This window comes from Mastacembelus armatus, chromosome 5 (genome assembly GCF_900324485.2).
Source record: "Mastacembelus armatus chromosome 5, fMasArm1.2, whole genome shotgun sequence".
NCBI lineage: Eukaryota > Metazoa > Chordata > Actinopteri > Synbranchiformes > Mastacembelidae > Mastacembelus > Mastacembelus armatus.
Window position 1 is genome coordinate 6,424,245 of NC_046637.1, and position 24,522 is coordinate 6,448,766.

General features: G+C 38.5%; 1 protein-coding gene across 1 annotated transcript in view; it reads left to right on the forward strand.

Annotated features, from left to right (window-relative positions):
- The first annotated feature begins 15,687 nt into the window (after positions 1–15,687).
- LOC113130969 (metabotropic glutamate receptor 4-like) overlaps positions 15,688–24,522 on the forward strand; it is a 114,896-nt gene continuing 106,061 nt past the window's right edge. Inside the window, exons 1-2 of the mRNA XM_026307983.1 lie at positions 15,688–15,749; positions 15,836–16,400. Of these exons, the coding sequence (XP_026163768.1) occupies positions 15,688–15,749; positions 15,836–16,400 (627 nt within the window). The remainder of the gene's footprint in view (positions 15,750–15,835; positions 16,401–24,522) is intronic.

Sequence of the window (24,522 nt, forward strand, 5' to 3'; positions counted from 1 at the left end):
ACAAAGCCCTCTAAGCAATCACAGCTTCTCGGGATGTCAGCTAGCATTATGGTAACCCCTCTTACGCCTGCGATCAGGGCTCAGTCATGCAGGGGAACTGGGACAAAGCAAAGACACTCGCTCATAGCAGCCAAGGAAGAGACTGGTCATCTCTGTCACTTTGACCTTTGAGGGCCTTTCCAGGATTGTGATGTGATGGCGTGGGCGATGAATGACTGTGAAAGTAATGCTCTGATTCATCTGTTGGTATAAACACAAAATGACTAGGACATCACAACAAGATGCATCTAAGGACTCAAATAAGACACAAATGTCATCCAATTCACTTTTTAAGTGGAAGACAACTGCAAGGCCCATTATGTGGCCCTGCTTTCCTGTCCTGTCCAGGTTGCTTCGTCTGTCAAGGTAACGTGGCAGGACTGCAAATTCTGCTTGACAGCAGAAGCTCCCCTTAGGGAGACTAAGTGGCGTCAACCTGTCGTAGTCACACACTGTTGCTGACAAGGTGATGATGAACACCTTTCATTAAAAGGCAGAAGCTGGGCTGTTCCTCTGAGAGAGCATGTTCTAGCTTAATGTCAAAGAGAAAGGACCGGGGCTGGAAAAGGAAACCTTTGGGTCCAAACTGCAGAGGATTTTATATGCCAAGAATTCGTGTATGTCACAATATGCACTTAAGAATTCATAGGACCTGTGTTTGGAGGAATAGGAAGAGGTGCATTGCAGCATAGATTGAAGTGCTCCCATAAAAAACATTTTGAATCTTGTCACAAGCTTTTAACATTGGAGATGATACCATAAACATATAATATGTGGATTCATATTGCTTAAAGCTCCACTTTGCAGTAGTGACAGCGTCAAATGGCAGCAACAGGTTACAATTCAACAATTTAAAGTTCAGGACCCCACAATTATGGCTTGAGAAGCCACTGAACTACAGGAAACATTTCTGTCTAGTACAGTATGCGATTGCTTTAAAGAGACAGGAAAGTAGAAAGCTCAGAGCTGGCAAAAGAAACATTGCTGAGTGTGGTTTTCTGTTGTCAGAGTATTCTGAGGCATTTTTAATCTCAAATATTTATTTGTCATTACTGTGAGTAACCAACACCAGAAGTAATTTAAACGATTGATCATTGTAGCCTCACTTCCATTGGATTAGGTGATGACTTGCAGCCTGATAAAACAACTGTATTTTAAACAAAAAAACAAATTGAAGCCTACACTTCCATTGATTATTTCCAACAGCAGAACTAGAATTATGACATTAAAGTGTGCCCGCGTACGTGTGTGTGTTTGTGTGTTATATTTAGAGCGAACTATCAGCACAAATGGACTCGAGCATTTATGACTATGTTGGCACTAGTGTGTAATGCCCGAAAAATACCTGCATTTTCTAGACAAGGAATTGCATTTTGACTCCTCATGGCCACCATACACTCTCCTGCACCAGAGTCTCCCCCACAAATGGGGGAGTGGGGTGCAAGGGGTGCTCAGAAAGTCTGCAATCTCACCACTGGATGCCGCTAAAACGTTCGTATTATATGCATATATGTGTTTTGTTTTTTTTTTACACAGTGCGCCTTTAAGACCAATAAAATAAACCAAGACCAATAACCCCTCTGCCTGCTAGTGTATGCCTTCAAATGAGACACAGCTCCCACACCTATCTACAAATCATTACTGGCCTAATGAGCAACATCAAAACCTGCCATTACAACAAGTTGCTCCATCCATCTAAGACCATCTAAGACCAACTAAGATTGAAGAAATCCTGTCCCTGGGACTTCCTTGTCTTTTGTTTGCTGCGATTTCATTATCTAAATCTTCATATAATCAAGTTTAAGACTTCAGACTTTAAAATTTGTTGTGTCAGCTTTACCATCATGAACATGCAGCATGATGGTGTTGCACATTATCTTTTTTTTTTTTTTTACATTAGAGAATTGTACCTGCACTCACTATTGCTGTGACCACACAGTGTTCAATTACATTGATTTTTTTCCCTCTTCTTCTGTTATCCTGCTGGGTTATTTTATGAGTTTGGAAAGTACACTGTGTAAGAGAGGTGGAAAGAAACAACTAATGTAGCTAATGTTTGGTTGTTAGATAATTTAAAAACGACAATAAATGATTTGCGCTTGACTAGTGCTATCTAAAAGCATGCCATCTGAATTGTAGATATTGAATCATAATCATCTAAACTATACTGGTAAAACACCAGCTACATGGACTAACAGTAAGATTTTTTTATTATTTGTTTTGGATTCAAAGGGTATAGTAGTTTGATTTTATTTAACCACTAGAGATGCGGTGAGATGTGGTGCATCTCTAAGAATGGCAGTTACTTTGTTCCGCAGTCAACCGTCACACCAATGCCACCTTAATGTTACAACAACAATAACTATAATAATAATTATAATAATTCACCTAATGCTTTGATTCATGTCAAAATGTCCACTGAACTAATTACATTACCGTTATCCTCAATTGTACTTTATGTGTGTCACTAATAGGCCAGTGGCATGCTAACATACCCAGATAAGATGCTGAACATAGTAAATATTTTATCTGTTTAATATCAGCATGTTACCTTTATCAGTGTGAGCATGTTAACATATTGACATTAGCATTAACCTAAAGCACCACTGAGCTAAGTATAGCCTCATAGAGCTGCTAACTCCATATAGAGTAAGATAAATTACACTAGCCTCAGTATTTCTATAACAACCATGTCAGCTTGTGAAATGTGACTCTAGGGAAGCAGAATTTTTTATTACCATGACATAGTGACACATTGAGAGTTATATTGTTATATTGTTATAGTGTATTGTGTTGTTGCGTTTCCCATACGGTCATGTAAAATTATATCTGGTTTTATAAAATCAGTGCTGCCATTCAAAATGAAAACAGTAAAAACATTGCAGTTTATTTTTTATTAGAAAAATGGGACTGGTTTCAAAAATCTGTAATTGCAAGTATGATGTACTGTATATTTGGAAATAAATTTTTTATAATAGAATCACTACTCTTTGCATGTAATTAAAAATTCACAAAAATAATTTGTGCTGAAAGGCCATTTCAAGTTTCATAGACCACATTACACCTGTTCATGAATTTATGCATATCTCATCCACCACGCTCTGGTGCATAAGAAGCACTTCATATTCACAAGCATTTTTGTTTTGCATGTGGATGCAGGGTTGGAGTTGATGTGCTTGTATAGTTAAATGCTTATACTCATCGTTGCAAATTGGATGCCAGCTCAATAACTGGTGCTAACTTTTTAAAATGGAGTTGTTTTGCAGACACAGTCATTCCTTGTTTAGTTATTACCTCAGATACTGACAAAATCATGCCATCTTACTAATGGATTTCTGAATGTATCTTTGTTAGACATAATAGGCTATGAATGTGGAAACGAAAGTAATCACAAATTGGTTTCTAAGGTTATGTCAGTTAATTAGCACCTGATTAAGCGGTCAGTGTGTGGAGATGTTCACACTCTGCTGTGAGACCGAGAGCACCATCAAAATAATGCCTATTTACCAAAACTCTTTTTAGTAAAAGGAGAAATTATTAGAAATGAGCAGACGCAGTATATAGGCTGTGCCATGTAAAACAAAACAATGCCATAAATTAGCATATTTACACAATACTTTAGTAAACAAAAATACATAAATAACTGGAACGCAAAATGACTCTTATTTAGAAACACTGCTATGTTTGTTTGAATAAGTGATTTCTGTGCAGGAAATGATTTGTTAGATTTACTACTAGAAGAAAAAAAAAATTCATTAGTAGTCAAGCTTCACACTCTATAAAATTGTCAGTGACATCCTTCTCTGCTGCCCCTGAAGACTTGTTACAGTGTTCAGGGCAACTTGTGAAGGCATGGCAGTGTCAACTGATGTTTGAATTGTGACATGAATGCAGACAGAGCGGCAGTATTATTTTCTGGAAGAGACATCTTTTTTCCCCAACAATGTTGCTTTCTTTTTCATTCAGATGATCTCATTTGAGATTGCATTGTTGCGCTGTCTTCCAAAGTGTCACATAGCAATTACACACTCGTAAAGACCTCCGATAGGCTGCTGTGTTCAGACAAGTGTGCATTATTCTCACTTATAGGCTACAGTATTGGAAATTTCTGATATTTGATTCAGATTTTATTTTCACGTGTCCCTTTCTCTTATCCCAGAAAATGCAGTAGTCGGCTTAATTGGCCTCCTGTTGTCCTGCTAGTCAAGATAGTCATAACAATCACAACGGTCACAACAATATTAAAAGTTAATGACTAAAGCAAAAATGTTTATGATTGTGTGTGTAATACTAAGCATTTTCTTACATAGGCTGTTCCTCAAAGAAACCTGATTTTATTATGCATGCAGGGAATCCTTTTTTATGCATAATTGATTAAATTATACTGTGAGCTCATGAGTACGAACACCTGTTCCTTAACCTACAGAATAAAGTTGCTTCTCAGACCTTTTCAATAAGTCAGTGCTCAAGTAAAAACTGCTTTTCATTGAGAATCTTGAGGATGTAGAGTTCATTTTTGAGTTTTTCAAGAATACAGCTCTCGTTATTCTTTAAGGTTATGGGGTGGATCAAACACAAACAGGCTCTGGCGCTTTGAGACCTGCAGCAGATGTTGGCAGCAGAAAGTCCTTTTTTAAAACTACATGTGGGCATGGGCATTTATGTATCATGGTTAGTGTGTAGGCCAGATAGCCTTGTGTTCAGCAGCTTTTTTAGCTCACCACAAGTGCAGCAAAATGGTAAATGGCAACAGTGTCTAACCCATTGATGATATCTTTATTACATAGAGGTGGGAATCTTTGACAGCATTTGTCAATAAGGATTTTTCTGCTGAAATGTGACAGGAAATTGTCCAGACCTGAGCTCAGTTCAAGCTTAATAAAAATGGGTTGAGGGAGTTAGGAGTTGCAGCAGAAAATCCTGGAAGTCAGTGAGGTAAGTGTAAAAAGCTCACACAGCACTGCACAGACCTTTAATGTGGATCATCTATGACATTACTGGTTCTGCTATGACAGGTGACTGGAAAAAAAGATGGTTTGCTTAAACTGGCATTAACAAACCTCTGCCAAAGGCTGCTATACATTGTGTATCATGTGATGCCATATTCCATTGAGTTGGATTGTAGATGTGAGTTGTAGAAGGCTTTAAGTTAAAACCTTTTCCAAAATGTAATTCTCCACCCTTTCAAAAACCGTACAGAGAGACAGCAATTTGGTTGAAAGATTACGAGATGATGCTCCGGTCAGTGGATGGATAATGATGATGATGATGATGCAAGCTCCTGTATTGATGAATTCTTGCCTGAATATGTGTGAAAATAGCCATCAATTCTTTTCTCTTCTAGTTTTATTTTATCATCTGTTTTGTGAAGTTAGTCCAGATTTTTCTGGCAGAAATACAGAACATTAATAAAGACGTGCTAATTACTAATAGAAATGTTATCTTCACTGGCATCACAACCTTCAGAATGATCTTTTTTCATTACTTCAATATTACAGTGATTTGATTTAAAGAATATTTACATGCATTGTAAGGGCAATAACTGTTACAGCGCTCCCCTTTATGTGCATTAAAAAACTTTAGGTATAATCTTGTGGTGTACAACGTACCTACAGGCACTATACATAAAAACATCTATGCATTCCCTTGTCACTGAGATGGGGAGAGAGAAGATATTATTGTTCTTCATAATTGGCAAGGAGATAACAGATTACAATTATCAAAGTCTTTCCACTCCTATGGGCAATTTAGAGTCACCAATGAACCTGACATACATGTTTTTGGACTGTGGGATGAAACCAGAGTACCTGGAGAAAACCTGCACTGCATGTAACGCCACACAGGAAGGTCCCTGCCAGGTTACAAACCCTTCTTGCTGTGAGGCAACAGTGCTAACCACTAAGCCTCAGCCACTAAGCCACCATGCTGGCCCAGCCTCATTCACTAACTTATTAAACTGTTACCGTAACTCAAAGTTTCTGCAGGCATAAGCAGAGCTGCACATATGATTTTTTATTAACAAGTAATCTGATGCTCATTTTCTCAAATAGTCGACAAAAAACTGTCTATAAAATGTAAGAAAATAGTAAAACAAATTCAAACATCACTGAATTTTGGTTTGGGGATTTAACATTCCTCTCTGGATGAAGCCTTGCTGCCAGTTTCTGTTCAGGGACGTAAAAAGGTGAGTTGAGCATCTTTGCAGCATCAGATAGTGTCTGCATAACCAGCCGTGGCTACTTCGAAGCTGCAAGTGGCCACTCTAGAAAAAAAAAGTTAAACCAGCATCAATGTGCACTCAAGTAATTACGGTAAACAACCAAAAGGAAAAAGTTGGCGCCACAACAGGTGTTGCCAGATTGGGCGGGTTTCAGCAGGTTTACCGGTGGAAAACACAAACAATGGGAGAAACAGTAAATGTGCTGGAAAAAACATGACTTTGAAATTCTAGTCTTTTCCTTTTTCTGAAAGCAATGTGCCAGATATGTGCTGGCAGCGGACATTAGTGCTGTGTTCAAGGACCAGATGGAGAGTGGTTGTGCATGGGAGGGTCTTGCTGCTCAAGTTTTGAAACGATCTGGACGCTCCATAAAGTTGTGCGCTCTTGAATCCCTCGATCCACGCCAGGTTGGCGAAGATAACATGCGCTACGTATTTTTTACAACCCAGAAATCCAAGCGTCGTCCGTCACCTGGTAAAAACCTTATTTTTCAACAGGTTTGAAGTTTGACCTGCCCTCTCCTGCAGGTTTCACAGTCCTCTAAACAGTTTGGATGATTGTTTGACTTGCCAGACTAGCTTGTGTTTCATGCAAACGTGCACGCTTTGTGGCCGCGGTGCATGTGTGCTATTTCTTTGGGGTTGTTTGGTCTTCCTTTGAGGTTGTTTGTTGTGTCTTTGGCGGATGTTTTTATGTTCCTTTGTGGTCGTTTTGCATTCGGGTTGTTTTATCTCTGTTTATTTTCTGTTTTATTGCTGTGTGTAGCTATCGTCAGGGTCATTCGTCACTCTTGCAGGTCATTTTATGCCCTTTTTATCTTTTTATGGTTGTTATATTTTCCCTTGTGGTTGTTTCTTGTCTGTCTTTCCTACAACTAATGTTAAGTCATTCAGGTAAAGGCTTTGACCCCCTGGTCCCTTGTGCCTCTGGGCCAGGGCCCAGTAGGCCCTGTCAGTAATCCATCATTGGCTCTGGAGGTTGTACTGCTTAATTATGTGGTTTCCTTGAACATCTGGATTTATGTTACATTATAGGGAAGTGTGCTGAAGTTGTCACTGGTTGCTCTGTCCAAGAAGTGAGTTGATGGAGTTGATAAGATGGTGTGATCAGACTTCAGATGGAGATAATGGTCTGGTAGTTGTGCCTTTAGAAATAGGCTGTTCATCCTTGGTTTGCTTTTAAGCAGCACAGTGCAGTATATGGGCTATTAAATCTGGTTTACTGTACCGATGATTAATCGGGTATTAAAAGAGCTGCTGTTTTCTGTTTACTGATTAATTTGCCTGTTTTTTTCCCTTTTAATCGTTTTAGAAAATCTTAAAATAGCTGCAGATTTTCTTTGATGGCCTGGTTGATTGAAAGGTGAATCATCACAGCTCTATTATTGGCCTGTTGGCTGACACATATACAATAGGCTACTTCATAGGGTTTTGTTTGACGTTTATAGTAGGTATTGTATTTGTGTGATATTTGCATTGTTCCTCTCTGGTTTGAACACACTAAATCAAATGAATTTGGCCTGCCTTTCTGAAGAAGGAACCAAATGCTGAGTTGAAATTTGGCATAAAGCAATTTTTAAATATGGTATTTTTCTCCTCATATTGTATTTTGTTGATAAAAGACTTGAGAGGTTTAACATCCAAGGAGCAGGTTTTAGACCAGATTGAGACTTAAACCTCAGCTGCAGTTTTTATTCAGGCTTTCGATGTTTTGTGGCTGTACATTGTTCCCATTATCTTGAAAAATCTAACATACACATTTATACTATACTATACTGCCAAACCCCTTGTTCTTGCTGATATGCCCTCGTTTTCCATATGTTGCAGCTTCATATCATTCTGCTGGAAATCAGTCTCTCAGGGGCACAGGTTTGATAAGACATAAATTCCTTAATCCTGACAGGGAGGCAGGTCTAGCTCGACAGATATGGTGAATCAATCGGTGTGTCTGAGCAGTAGCAGCTTTCTGCATCGACAGGCAGCCCCCCCCCCCCCCCCCCCCCCACACAGATTCTTTCTAGGACACACACTACACCATGATGGCTTGCGATATAAGTTTGTAGTTTGTTCTGTCTTCATGCTCCAGCTCTGTAAACTAAGTGTTTATAGTTTGTTTTCTGAAAAACAAGGTTTTTAAAAAAAAAAAAAAAAAGACATATTTGAGCCACAAGATGAAGTATGCTAGGCATCATTACCAAGCAAAGCTTAGAGTCAACAGGAGGCTGGAGATGGTTCACTTCATGCTGTCTTTTCACTGGACCATTAAACAGGCTCATAGAGAGAGAGAGAGAGAAAGAGTAGGCTTTCAGTGCCACAGGCTTTGGAAGACCAGGCCATTTAGATGTTTTAACCTGGAGACTCAAGCCTGCTCTCTGAATCATATTCAGTCCAGCTATTGGCTGAGGTGTGCATGTGATCATAGGTAGAAGTGAAAGCTTTATAGGTAGGGAAGCTGGTAGTAGTTATGAATAGCAAGTAGTTGGTGTTGTTTTTTTTCCAGCCCAATAGAGAGAGCCTAAACAGGAGTATAGGAGACTCTCGCAACAAGGGTAAGATTCAATAAGGAAAAAGGAAGGGAACCGAGGAATGTGGGGGTGTGTGTTTCATCATTAGAGCAAGATGAGCAAGTCATTGGATCAGTCAGTCAGCGAACGGGAAGTCAACAGTTTTTAATATGCTCTTCTGACTCCCCAGTGGTTTCCCCTTATAGCATCTTCATCCTTTTTAAGCAGTATGATATTTCTCCCTTCACTCTTCCAGGGCAGGAGAATCAGAGCTTGTGCTCACATTTCAGTCCATTTATCGCCTGCTAGATGCAGCTCAGTGATCTTAGCCCTCCATTAGCCTGTGCAGAAAAGCATCCAGTGCAAGTAAACAAAAATGTAGGGATGGCCTGTTTCTTTTTCCCTTCTCTTCTCAACCTTGTCTTCCAAATGACTTATAGTAACTTCAAAACAAAACATTATGTTCGCTGTGTTGAAAAAAACACAACTCTGGGCTCGTGTTATTAAGCCTTGTTTGCATGTCTTAAAATTTCTGTAGCTGGCACAGAAATGAAGTGGCTCTCTGGTGTGGTTATCGTGAAGTTGATATTTCAAGGGGTAGAATGCAGCCATGGTTCCTCAGGGATTTCATATTGCCACAGTCAGTTATTGAGTTATATCATGTCCTAGCAAGATTTACCATATTCTTCAAGGTTGTAAATAAATCCCAGCTGTCTGTTGCATTTTGCTGTTTCAGTAATTAATGTGTGGTCAAAGTTAAAATATTCTGGCGCTCTGCTCCCATCTCCTTATTTTTAACAGATATATCAGATGTCAGGGGAAAGAGATTGGAATTATTTCAGTCAATTCATTTTCTCTAAAAATGCTTTCTCCACTGGACTCCTCTGGCAGTAATGTGCTAAATCCATACATCATGCTGAACATGACCCTGTCAATTTAAATGAACGGTGTGATTAACATGTTTGTCACTTCATTTATGAGGACCAAAATCAAAGAAATACAGAATTTGTCATGGTCCTTATTACATTTTCCAATGTTATGTGGACCTAACATTTATTGATTAATTGTAATATATTTAAAAGTTGAATGAGTAATTAAAATAACAAATGTTGCTGTATACCCTGGAAATGTGAAGTCTGGCATGCAGAAAGTACTTAACTAGTAAATTCATTGCAGAATCTAGAAACAATTGGTCGTCTTCTTTATTGAATTTCATTAGTCAAAAGATCTTTAAATGCTAATTACAAATCAGAAATTAGTGTGTTTTGAGAACTGTGCAGTTGAAATTTGTTAAACTTCATACTGATATACTTATTATTATTGCAGGAGAAATGCTTATTCCTGCTGATTTCCCTCAGGATCGTAAAGATGATCATACTGAGTAAAAGATGGGTAAAAAATTATTGTGGAAATGGAGGCTGATTAGTTACATCCTGACTCTTCAGCAGCATTTATAACCGGCCCAGTTGTGCACAGAACGCTTAAGGTCGCCTGGAATAAATGAAAAGTGGGCATATTGAACCAGTGTCGCAGTTAGAGCTAAAACAGGTGGCCAGCTAATATAATTGTATTTAAAACTTTCACTGTTATATTGTATAATTTAGTTCACTTTATTACAGTGTGCACTTCAGCCAACACTGCTTTGAGAGGTAATTTCCTCTTTGCCAACTGTTCACTCCAACAACTGTGATCCGTTATCATTTCAGAGTATTCAGAAATGGAGGGAACACAGCTCAGCTGCTGCAAGGCTTGGCAGAGGTGCTGCAGCTTAAAGAACATTTAAGAAACCACGCACTCAGATTTCTGCAGTCTGAATGCGTGGTTCCTTAAATGAAACTTTGTTCTGTTGTGAGGTATGATGCAAACTATCTGGATTGTTCTTGCTGTGTGTACTGTGACAGCTGGCAATAAAGACTATAAGATTTATGATGTCAGAATTATGCCTGCACTTTAGTAGCAACTATGCAGTGTTATTTTTTTTATACAATTTTATACTTTTATACTGTCTCTTGTTAAACATTTGCATAATAGTCATCCTTGTATTGATGATATATCATCTTAAACCGCTAAACAGTTAGTTGGTTAAATGTGTCGTTGTCAAAAAATGTCAATCAACCTTTTGGCCTCCTTGGCTCTTCAGTGTAAGGAGAATTGTAATCAGAATATCTGCAGGTTTTGAACTGTTGGATGGACAAAACAAGACATTTGGCCCTTTCACATTTTATAAACAAGAAATTTACTCTCTAATTAAGGAAATAAAATCAATTGATGTTGAAAATTAATGTTTATGGCAGTCCTTAATGATTTACTACTTGGATGCTGTTGCCAAAAGCAGCTTTCAGTAACGATACAGCCAATTTGCTTGTAAAACAGAAAATGTAATGTTTTCTCTTCAAACAGTGATAGAATAGTGGAGGAAGAGCAGGTCAATGACAGCTGACAATGTCAGGCTACTCTTACTCAGCTGTCTGGTGTTGATCCTTAAGAATTAAGCCCCCCCCCCCCCCCCCCCCTTACAGTTGTGAACAAAGGGCAACATTACAAGTTCGATCTACCATATTGATGCATCCTTTTAAGGCTCATTTCGGTCTTTTTTTTTTTCTTTCTCTAGAAACATAGTAGCAACCTCTTCTAAGCTCTCTAGTTCTTATGTGCAGCTTAGTCCTGCTCTCACCATTCATTTTCCTCAGGGCAGCCTTCCTCTACCTTCCTATTGATCTGCTGTGCAGCATCAACATGCTGGAGTGTCAATTAGAGAGCCCCTCCTGCCCATCTGTGAGAGGAGAGATACAGCATCTCTAAAAGCTTCCCTGACTGGCTTTACCATCCAACAGCTGGTCAGGTTTTAGAAGATGAAGAGGGGAATAATCTGCTGAAAATAAATATACATTTATTTCAGATTTATCCCTGTTTGTATTCATGATATTCTTTTTGCATACTGATTGGACTGTAAAATGCTTGGATTAGAGCTCCAATATTTCAAATGAGTTGTGATTAGAAAATATGAGGGAGTTACAAGTTGAAGAGAGCAGTCTGCACGACATACTTGTTCAGCTTCAATGAGAACACAGTTATTTTTTTTTTTTCCGGGTGCATTTGTAAGAGAACACAGGTGGAGGAAAGTGGGAGGGATGGATATTTCTCAGTGACGAGATTCTGTTTGTGGGATTGTTACTCTTTCGGAACTCAAGCCTACACAATATTTGTTTGCAGATGTTCCTGGATTGCATCTTCCCCCAGTGACTTTCTTACTTATGTTTTGCTAACACAAGTTGTCTATAGACCCTCTTCAAATGCTAAGAGTGCTGCAACACATCACAATTGCCTGTATACTTAAAAACTAGTCTTAGTGACAGATGTGTAGGCGAAGTGAGACTGGGTACAACATAAAACAACACCCACACATCAAAAGTCAGTTTTATTTGATGTTCTTTCACTTTAGAATATTTATTAAGATGATTCTTCTATAATAAAGTTACCTAAACTGACATTTTTAATGCAGAACAAATAAACACGTGAAGTTTGGTTAAAACATATATCGTTATAAACAGACAGGTTCTGCCCTCATCTGAATTAAAGTGTTCCTGAAGATTCACAGCTGTTCCTGTGGCTTGCAAGGCCATGTAACAACACACTTACTTGCCTAAAGGTTATTGCATGGCCTTTTGAAATGAATGCATAGTCTGGTCTGAAATATGCCTTTGCACCTGAGGAAAGGTTGTTCTCCTGATATGAATCTCCAGTAATTCCTGCAGCTGTCTTTGACATTTTCTTGCTGCTGAGCATTTTGGTTGTTTTTCCTCAATTCTCTGTTGTACATGCTTATTGAGGTACGCCATTATGGGCTGATTTGTAAATATACACACATTTTCTCTTGTCATTTGCTGCCCCTGCAACTAGTTTTCTTTGTAAGCATTGATTTGAAAGGAAACCAAAAATGAAGTAGTTCTGCAGTGTGTCTGGCTAGAAAATTGTTATGAGTGAGGCATATCGCTGAATCTGTGTTACATATCGTATATTACAACTGAGTTCTGGAAAAAACAAAGATCTGGAAACACTGATAATGTAATCTGATTTCACTGAGCGCTAATAATCTGCTTTTGATTCGGTCATTCTGTCGCTACATGTCATGTTGAATAGAACTCTGAAGGGTACACAGCACAAACCCTGGCGCTTGATTAAAATGGGATTCATAGATGTCATCCACCCATCCATCCATTATCTACACACTCTCACACTTCTATGGGCAGTTTAGAGTCACCAATCAACCTGACATACATGTTTTTGGACTGTGGGAGGAAACCAGAGTATTCAGAGAAAACCTACTAAAGCACGAGTAGAACATGCAAACTCCACACAGAAAGCCCCTGCTGGGTTTCAAACCGGGAACCTTATTGCTGTGAGGCAACAGTTCCAACCACCAAACCACTGTGGTCCTCATAGTTTCAATAGAGTGATAATAGTACTTTCTGAAATTGTATTCAAAGGATGCAGCCAGCCCACCCAGAAGAGATATTTCAGATTATAGAATGAATTATACACAACTGGTAAAAGAGGAAACACTGTTAGAGATTAATCTGGAACATGACAAAACAAGCTGATTAACTTGATAATACTTGATGTAATCTTGTTAGGTGTGAGATGTTTTTCATTGGTTGCATGTGACATCAGTTTGGCTGGCTGATTTTCAGTCTGAAAGAGAGACGAGTTGTCTCCCCACCAGCTCTTCTTTTGTACAAACATGAAATTTGATGACATCTGTCTAGAAGTCTGCTGCAGTGTTGCAGAGCTTTTTTTTTTATTTGAACTCTTCAGTGTTTGCAGTTGTTTTGTTTCTTGTTTTTTTTTGCCTAGCTATACCACAATATGTTGGCAGGAGCAGCTCTCACTGCCTTTTCCTCAGTGTTTGCTCTAATGCTAGATATGCTACTGCATAGTTTGCATTCGGTTATAAAGGTTAAGGTGAGATGGCTGGCTTTCAGGTTGTCATCTGCTCTGCAGTAGTTAAAGCGGATCTGTAGTGAATCAGCTCTGAAAAATTACTTCTCACTCAGTAGGACATAGTTGGGTGTATTCAAAGGACCTTGTCACTTCCAATATGCTCTCAATGAATCTCAGCCGTTGCTGATCCAAGGCTTCAACCCACTCTGCTGGAAAACCAGTGTCTACAGCCCTATTCTGTGACTGTGTGCAGCGAGATTGTTCCTTCAGAGCTCATTACAGCTTCAGGAATGAACAGGGTGTAGATATGTACATACAAGGTAGCTTGTAGTGGCATATATTACGTGTCTATTTCACATGCATGCACCGTGTGTGTATCGGAGGAGGAAAAAAAGAACAAGACGCCAATGATAATGTCAGTATGTAGATGTGCATGACAGTATGGGGCTAAGAATCTCAAAATCCATCATTAAATTAGCATTATGTACCTGATGAGCATTTTTACTTTTACTTTTAAATCATCTATATTGAATCAACCTTGCAGCATTGATTCAATCAGAAGAACCAATTCAAAACAGATCTAACTTGGTACAACCGCCATCAAAGAGCTGAAAATAATTCAGATTCAAGATATTAATGTATTGATTAGATTTTATATGTGTGTGTAAACTATGTGTATCCCTCTATCGGCAGAATTACAGGTGCCAGTGGTGCCAGGTGATATTTTGGTCATTTTAACAGTTAATGGCTGTATACTGTAGAATCAGGAGTCAGCTGACTTAATGCAGTGATTTCTTAGGGTGTATATTTTTCTTCTTGGATTTTTTGATATTAAAGCTGCTTTCGATTTGGAAGAGCAGAATTACAATTTCAGACCCATTTTTCAGGCCTTTTTCTTCATCCTGCCAGGCATAGACTTAGACATGCTTAAGCGACACTTAGACCCAACATGTGAGTTTTATTATAATGCATGTAATTGATTATGCCTGTAGTAAGCGGAAATGCCTAGGTAATGCCGGAGTGGTCCACTTTGCACAAAGAGATATTAGCTTTATCAGTAGCTTATACAGTCCTTTTGAACTTTTCTTTAAACCTTTCATGTTTCTAATGATTTGACAAGCAAGAAGTACTGTATGCAGTGTGACAGTGATGGGGACACATTTACAGGAAAAAAAAAAATTAACAGAATATCAACCTAACTGTTTCTGCCAGTGTTGGCAGCACAGCCTTGTTACTGGAGCCATCGCTACTTTTTCATTTTGTCAGCTGGATGTGAAGTCAAAATCAAAACCAGGAAGCGTAATAGCCTATGAATGTCACAATATTGTGATGGAGGATAAGTGCATCTGCTGACAAGGCTGATAGGTGAAAATGAAGCATGTGGGATCTGACTTTCAGCCCTGTCAACCTTGACAGTCCATGCAGACCTTTTGAATTCAAAGTGGTAGGCCTAGGAAGACTGTATAGAGAGATCGAAATTAGTTTGGAAACAGAACTGTCTCTTCATTCCACATAATGCTGCAGTACAAAGGTTAAGCAAAAACGTACTGAAAAGCTCATACCAATACAAATCCCTTTGCCTCTTTTTGTTTTCTCTGTGCACTCTCTCACTACTCTTCTCTTTTTCATCTTTCAGGAATTCACTCTGAAGCCTGAGGACCTAAGCAGGCCTGAGGGTTCTGACATATACCAAATCCCTGCCCAGGGGAACAGGGGAGATTAAAAACTTCTGATTGAGGTGGAGAGGAAAGAGGCACAGAGAGAAAAGGAGGGAGAGACATAGAGGGAAAAAAGCTTATCCTTCACCTTTGTTCTTCCTAATGCCCCAAGTGAAGGATCTCCATAGGCAAGTCTGTGAATAACAACAGACCCAAGAGCAGCTGCCCACCACTGCGGTCAGATGATGGAGTAAGAGAGTGAAGGAGGAAAAGAGAACAGGATTACATCTTGTGAAAGAGCCAAGCGCATATTCTACATTAATTGAATGCCTGGGAGAGAGGGAAGACATGAGAGGGAATCTTTTCTGTACCAACTGCTTCAAGAGGTATTGCAGTTAATCCTCTGGCCATCATAAAATAATACCTGGCTGCTGTTGTTTCTGATTGCTTGGATTTAGTTCGCACATTGTGGACGTGTGCTCAGGCCGTGGTCATGTTTCATTCCCCAGTGTGTAGACCGGATCGGACCGGCTGTCAAGGAAACAGCCTGATTCTGCCGCTGCTGTTGCTGCTGCTTCTCCACAGCTCCCTCAGGGCCGTTCAGGCTGCCAAACCCAAAGGGCCAGGACACACACATTTGAACTCCATCCGCATTGATGGGGATATCTCCTTAGGTGGGCTCTTCCCAGTACATGCCAGAGGCCATGATGGCAAGCCATGTGGGGAGCTGAAGAAGGAGAAAGGCATACACAGACTGGAGGCCATGCTGTTTGCTCTTGACCGCATCAATAATGACAATAATCTGCTGCCTAACATCACACTTGGGGCGCGTATCTTGGACACCTGTTCCAGGGACACTCACGCCTTAGAGCAGTCGCTCACCTTCGTTCAGGCTCTGATCGAGAAGGATGGGACAGACGTCAAGTGTCTGGGTGGGGGATCTCCCATCATCACCAAACCTGAGAGGGTGGTGGGCGTCATTGGAGCTTCCTCCAGCTCCGTTTCCATCATGGTGGCCAACATACTGCGCTTGTTTAAGGTAAGACATCAGCAGAGTTATTATATGGTTTGACAGTCCACTTTTTGACATGCATGAAACACAGAGAACATGAGCTGTGCTTGCTGTTGAATACTGTATGAAACTGATTGATTTGTGACGTTTTTGCTTTATTGATCTTTCATTTCTCATGGGTAATCTCTGGTATATTTGTTTGAATAATTAATAACACCAACTGAAAAACAACATGACATGCAGAACATTGAGAAAACAATATGTGTTAGACATTTGCTGCCACACTATGGACACTCTCATAACTTCATAGATGAGATCTCTGGGTAAATCTCATCACTGACTGTTGCCCTAAAGGACTTGGTTGCTAAGCAATGACAGGTATTGCCTGTCACCGTACAGCTGTGATTAATAGGATACTTTTTAATTTCATTTTTACCACATAGCTTTTCTTCCATCTGTTTGCTGTTTATATTTTCTTACACTATGGAAAAATATGTCCTGGTCATGAACATTGGAAGATTTGATTATTTAACATCTTTTATTTTCTATTCAGCCAGCCATGACAGGTGTAATAGCTCTCTCTACTATATTCAAGGTGTGATTGCTATTTACCGCTCGGCTCACTGCGAAAGGATACACCTTTGTTTGACTTTAGAAATAATTACTTTTTATAAAGTACTGTCTTGTGTTTGAAATTGTTTCATGGGCAATTACGCCTTTAAGCACAAATATTACTCAAGTCACTTTAAGTGGGACTGACAAGCTAGATAGATAATTAGATAATTCTCAGACATCTAAACCAAGCTGATTATAATACTGAAGTTTACTTTACCTTGATCTTGCATGAAAATATATGTCCAATTCAAACAATATTTGCTTTTGTCTTTTTAAAATGCAGTTAGATGGTTTGAATCCTGTGCTGTAGGTATTCTACAGTGTAGTGAAACTGGGCCAAAGCCGTCAAAAATATAGTCATTATTCTGGATAGTATTACAATAAATGGTATAAAGTAAGAACCATCTCACAGAATAGAATATAATATAATCCCAAATTTGTGGGATGATTTAGAAAACTGTTTTGCGTACAGCCCTAAATTTTACTGAGGTTGATCTAAGGCTTTTATTTATTTTTTTATGCCTTTTTGTGTTAGTTAATCTAATACTCCAAAAAGTAGCCTGGAGTATATGCATGGTTTGATAAGTTCCCTGATACCAGAGTGTTATAAACCTCATGGGATGTGTTCTGCTTGTCAAGGCCCCCAGCGTTAGTGAACCCAGTGTGGCAGAACACACACACACACACACACACACACACACGTTATGCATGAAACTGTATGTTGTAATACATATGTGTGTGTTTTCTTTGACTTAGCAATGCTTTTATGCATGGATGTGCATTACACATATACTTATTGAATAACTAGTAGCTGAGCTTGCAAAGCCCTGGGCATGAACTCTATAATTCCTTCTGTCTCTCTCACATAAAATGTGTATGTACATGCTCACACAGGTAATGAGCATCCCAGCAGTGCCTTCTTGAGCCCACTCTCCCATATAGCCTCACAGCCTTAATCATTAGCACAATGCTCATTCCTTCTACCTTTACTGCTCGTAAGCGTTGTCTTTGCATAATTAATTTGGATTTCTCTGATCTCTTTTCTCTTCATCCTCAATGTATATATTAGCATTCCCCTCTTCTGACTTTTTACATTCAGACAGCCGGAGTTAAAGAAAGGCAGGCAGACAACAGGTTGAGTAGATCATGATGAGATTTTTTTTCATTTCATCTTTTGTTACTAGATTACTGTAGATTAAACAGTAAACCTTAAAAGTGGTGGGGTCTAGAGTTATGGCTTCCCACGGATCCATGGGGCTGCCAGATGCCAGATAGTTCTCTGGGATCCTGATGGACCTGTTGATGGACCTGTTGATGGACCTGTTGATGGGCCCCATAAGGTTTTAACTTTGCTGCTACCTAATAGCATGCCCTGCACCAGCAAGGCATCATTTGCTGCATGATCTCACAATCAGAGAGAAGAAGTCTTTTAGCACTGCAGTTAGAGGTTTGCTAATGTTTGTTTTAAATCAAGGCAGTGCATGCACAGTACCAGCTCAGCATATTGACAAAGACAGGCACACATGTAGACATGTATATTATTGTATACTTAAACAACCGTACACTCACACCTTGTATTTAATTACACCACTCTAACACGCATACCATATCAATGCTTCACATAAGCATAAAACTAAGCAATCATGCACATTTGCACACAAACCACTATAAACCAGGCAGCAGCAGCCACCCTGGTGTAGTTAGCAGGTTTACAGAAAAGTGTTTCCTCAGTGCTCAGCTGCATACAGATGTGGTCCAGAGCAGCTTGATGAATATTTTATTCCAACCTTATGTAACGGTAACACAGGGACGAGGAGCTGCAGCTCAAGAACATTTCTGTGTAATTCAATGAGAGGTGGGAGCAGTGTTGACAAGCATTTGGGGAAAAGATAATTCATGATCCCAGACAAGCTGTGTTAGATGATTAAATTATTAATTTGCGTAGCAGATGCATTTATAAATTGACATGAATCACCTACAACGTAATTTTTACTGTAACTCCATGTTGTGTCTCTGGATAGTTTGTTTCAGCAGGAGGTCCTGACAGGGATGTCCTTTTCAATTCAACCATTCAGTGGAAAAAAAAAAAAAGTATTTTTATATATTTCATTTGTTTTTTTTCTGTGGTGCACTAGTAGTACAATACAGCGCCAGTGACCCAGGAATAAGAAGCTCAGAGTGTACTTCCCAACTACTCACTGAAAAGCATTTTCCCTGCTCCCTGTTCTGATAATACAGTTTACTACTGGCTGGACATCTCACATTCACTGAAGTTGCTAGTTTCAGTGGAAGAGTTAAAAATGACCCATTTACAAAAAAGTGAAAGGAAAAAAATAACTTTTTATGCAAGACCACCCAGGCCTTCAGCATCCCACACATTTTAACATTTTCCCTCACCCTTAGTTCATGCTCTTGTTTTTAAGTTTCACATCGGAGTCACAGAAGCCATGCTACATTGTGTGAGAACCATCACAACTGTCTCAGAATGGCAAACATCTACTCAGGAGCACAAAAACAAGTGCATAATACTTGCATGATATATTTTTTTCAAACCCATGGTGTTACTATGCTACTCTGGCATGCCATTGCCTAAATCAGTTAGGTACTAAAATTGTAAAACTGAACCATCATAGGTTCACAGTGGCCACTGCCAACAAATGAGGCTCATTGTATCACAAATACTTTTGTACATTTCTGGTATTGAATGATGAATTCGTGCTGAAAAATACTCAGACGACGGTAACAAAACATTTCTGACAAAAACGCATTTTTAAAATCAAGTTCAGTCTAAAGTTGTTAATGTTTTCTTTTACTGCTGTATTTGCTGCTGCTGTGACTCATTTCTGAGCATGTATAGAAAAAAAAAATCACTTTTATTAAGGCTGCATATACACGACAGCTTGTAAGGTAAATGCTTGCAGTGTTGATCTTATTCAAGAATAAGCATATAGCAGAACCCTGCCACACTGCAAGATGTGTGGTCTTTGGTCGATATCATTAGCAGTTGACAGTCTCTTTTATGATTCCTTGAATGGGTGAGCTAAACCATTCTGCAGCTGATTCCCAGGAAAACCAAGTCTGTCATCTTGCTTTAGACGTGCTCGCCATCTGCTTTGTAGGGACTTTTAGTGAATTAATGGTTATTCCCTCTGGTTGATCCTTTGCTCCTGTAAGCATTTTAGCTTCAGACCAGTTTGGTAAAGTCAGTTATTGTTCGTTTGGTGTGATCAGTTTACGTAACGTGAAATCTTAAGCATTTCTTTTTCTCTCTTTGGCAACAGCAGAGGACTGTGCTGATTTTTGATTATTGAAAAGAAATACTGGTTATGTTTGGTTTATCTATGACACTATACAGTATTTCAAACAACATTTATACCTAAGAGCTGTTGTTTAAAGCATATTTTAATGAACATTATGTCGGAATAGGTTTTCTGTAAGAAACATCTCATCCTTGTCAGCTTTGCAAACGTATTATTTTAGCAGCGTTTGTCTTTTAACTGTGCTTATACTCATTTGGAAGGAAGCAAGAACTGATATTCTATAAAAAATTTTCATCAAATATACAAATTTAAATGCACGTTTTTTGTGTTTTATGTAAAACTTAATTTACTCAATTTAAAGAATTCAATCACAGGGTTAAAAAAATGCTCTAGTAGGTGTTAATCTTGTTTTCATTTCTGTCCATGCTTTTCTGTATAAAGGGGATTTTAAGTTTGACACGGCTTGAAATTTAGCATGAGTGCTTTTATTTTATACGGCACTTACTCATTTTGTTTACCGCGTTTCATCACTTCTTGGTTGAAAATTAGTAACCCTGTTATTGAATTGCATCAGTGTGGTCACCCACAGTGGTAAAGACTCTTGAACAGTTTAATAATGTAGGAAATAATGTGGTTTCTTTTATGGTAGTCACTCCCCCAATATCTGGAACAGCTCTAAATTTTAGCCCTGTTATGACCCCCATATGTTTCTTAAACAAGAAAAAACTGGTTTATGTCATGAAATTTCATGCTTCATCTCACTTTGTTCTGGGGGTTTTTATATAAACCTATAAACCTTCCAGTGATACAGTAGAATGACGGGCCCGTGTCACAATTGATTTAGCAGCTCATTTGGGGGAATGACAGCTAAATCAAGATAAACTAGTGTCAGCCCATTGAGGCATCTCACTTAAACCAAACCCACTCATTCAGTGCACCAACGAAGACACAAATTTTCACATTGACTGCTGCACTATGACGCCATTAACAACAGTTTTCTTCGTCGCTGTACATGTGCTACAACTTCAGCGCAACAAGGTGACATGAATGAACATGTTGCGAGATCAGTTTGTTATATAATGTGCAGTTCATGCAATGGGATGTTGCAAATAGATCACAATGACATGGTTGTATCATTTATCGAGACACATTCAATCCATACTGTGGGGGAACAAAAGAGCAAAAAAACCGTTAGATAGTTCAGCCCATTTCCAATGTGAATATATTACATTCTTTATTAGACACACAGCTGGACTGAATCATTATTGCTTGAAAAAGGGAGGCTGCAGCACAAATGGAAAGATAGTATAGAGCATTGTTACTTTGCAATTGTAAAATGAAAGCTATTTTGGCCAGAGTACTGTAAGTCATTGTGGGATCTGAAGATAATAATCCTGCACAGTTCAGGGAGGTGATATTTTTCCATTTTCTATATTTTTCTATGCCACATTTTTTTTTCACAATTATTTTATCCCATCTCTCTCCACTATTCCATTAACAAATGCTGACTGTCTGTACAGTTAATAAGCTAACTCTTTCTCCTTCTCCTTGATATTATAACACACTAAGAGTGCTGTTTTGGTTTTTGATTTTGACCAATCAGAAATGTTTACTGTAACTTGTAAATTTTACTGCTGGTTGTTCTTTGACCAGCAGAGTGACTTCAAAACCATCTGTGTCACCTAATTCTACTCGTGCACAGACTTCCTGCACCTACAGTGCAAGGCTTTATCTGTCTTAACACATGAAAGGGGCATTTTGTGAAAAACATGTTTTTTTTAAATTTTTTTTCTTCTAATTTGGCCAAATCCTAAATCAAGCACCCTAAATTTTAACATTTTACACAGTGGTTAAGGTTTGATAGATCTGCTGTTGAGACATTTATTGCAGGTCTTGTAGACCATGTTGAAGGTAAGCGGAGGTGTGAAATGGTTTAGTATTCCTAGTCATGCATAAAACTCTGCTGTGCAGATTTACGACTAAAATACGCAGAAGAATTAATTTTGTCGCATTTGCACCATGCAGAGGTCGTTGGAGTTCTGTTTTATAAATCTCACTCACTGTGGAACTTGGAGCACAGGCCAATTTCCACTCCCACAGTTTGCCATAAATGCATGTAGAAATGCCATTAAACATTTGCATGTTGACACCTTTGCCTGCTACACTACTCATTAGATGTTCAATAACAACATTGGAATAGAAGTGCAGTTTTACCAATAGGTGGTCCTTTAACGGCACTGAAGCAGCTGCTGTCAAATGAGTCTATTACACATGGCTCTGGCATTTCCTAGTACCCCCAATGTATCACACAAAGCTGTAAGTCATTGTCCCTGTCATAGTTGTCATCTTCATTAAACATGAGAAAGATGATCAATAATTAATATCTGTTAGTTCCGATATTTTACCAAATGCTTTAAAATTCAGGATAAATCAAAAGATGATTAACATTTCCTTATGCAAATGAAAAATCATATTATTAACATTTTCTGCACAGACTGTAAAAATAATAACATAAACAGTGTTTTCCTACACTGTATATGTGTGACTTTATTTATTATGCCCATACATGTATACCACCTGGACTGCATGAAGTTCTCATTACACCTCACATTTTTTCATATATGTATATAGGGTATGGGCTCTGCATTGTTCTTCGTGTAAGTAATGCAAATGCATCTGATGCCGCAAGAAATCCAATAATCTAGAAGAAACAAAAGACAGGAGACATTAGAAGAAAGTCTGAAAACTTTGTACAACAGAAAAGGTTATTTTGCAGTTCCTGCTCAGCGGGGGTCTTGAGTTCTGTGGTGAGAACCACTGTTTCAGGTTCAGGTTAATTTTCATAGCTCACAACAGAAAGATGTCCTGTAACTTAAGAATCTAATAAAGGAGACATCCTAAGTCCACGTCAGGGTTGCTGTTATGCATTTAGTCTAGATCTACCATTACAATATCAATACAATAACAATAACATCCCAAAGTGCCTACACTTAAGTGGAACACTGAGGACAGTATTTAGAAACAAGTGTTTTTAAACTGCTACTTTTCACTGGAGAGGCTTACAAACATTTTCTGTAACAGAAGATGCAAAATACCGTTTGACAAATTCAAGTATTTCTTTATTCATTCATTCATCATCTATACCCACTTATTTGTGTTTAGGGTCACAGGGATCTGCTGGAGCCTATCTTAGCTCTCTAATTTAGCATCTACAGACGTCACATTATGGTAGCTTTTCCAATGTTGCATGCAGTCTTCATGTGAATAAGTTATAAAAATTCAATAGCCATTCTGCTTTGACATCATGAATGAACTGATGAAATCCGCTCTAAGTGCTGTCTTTGCACTCAGGAAAATAGCATCTTTTCCTTATTATTGCTTGATTTTTCCACTAGTGGTGTTTTTCAGCTGGATGACTGTGTTGATTCATGGTGACTCATTTGTCTGAAAAGGATAAGTTCTGACAATGCAAGGCCACAAGACAGACATTTATAATAAGAAATGTAAGAATATATGACAAACATGTCTCTGAGGTTTCACAAAGTGGAAAGACTGGAAGTGATTTAAAATTATTTTAAATGAGCAATTCCTGATTACATTTCCTCTGATCCTTCCTGATAGGTGTTTTCTTTCTTTCTCACTCTGTTTGCTTTGCTCGAGTTAAAGCGACAAATTACAGGAGGCAGGTGTTGGCTTCCTCTGTAAGATTTTTGTCTGATGCATTCCCTTGTAATTATATTGTTTTACTCTACAGTTATATTTTGCCTTAGATGCCATCTCATATCACCAAGTACAAGCATTTGATTCTCCATGCAAATCAGACATAACAACATTTTTGTGTCTTCTGGAGTTGACAAACGTCCGTTCAGAATCCAGATCCAGACCTTCTACCATCTGTCAGTTTTTTCACTTGCCAGGCATGCTAGTGTTTGTCTGTGTGTGTGGGTGAGTGAGATTGAACACATATGTGCATGTGTGTCTTACGGGCTGTTTGTTTATATATTTGTGTATATCTGTATGTGAAAATTCATCAAATCTAATGGACATGTTTGCATTAAAACATGAAAACAATGTGAATGATCCATCTATTCCAGAATCCACAAATTTCGGTTTTGTATTTGAGTTAACTTTAATCATATACTGTAACTACAGATTTTACATGAATCAAGAAAAGATAAGAACAGAGTGCAGTTACAAATCATGAATTTAGGTTTTTTTTTTTTTTTTTTTTTTTTTTTGCTTATCATTGGATACAGATGAAATATTTGGTTTTT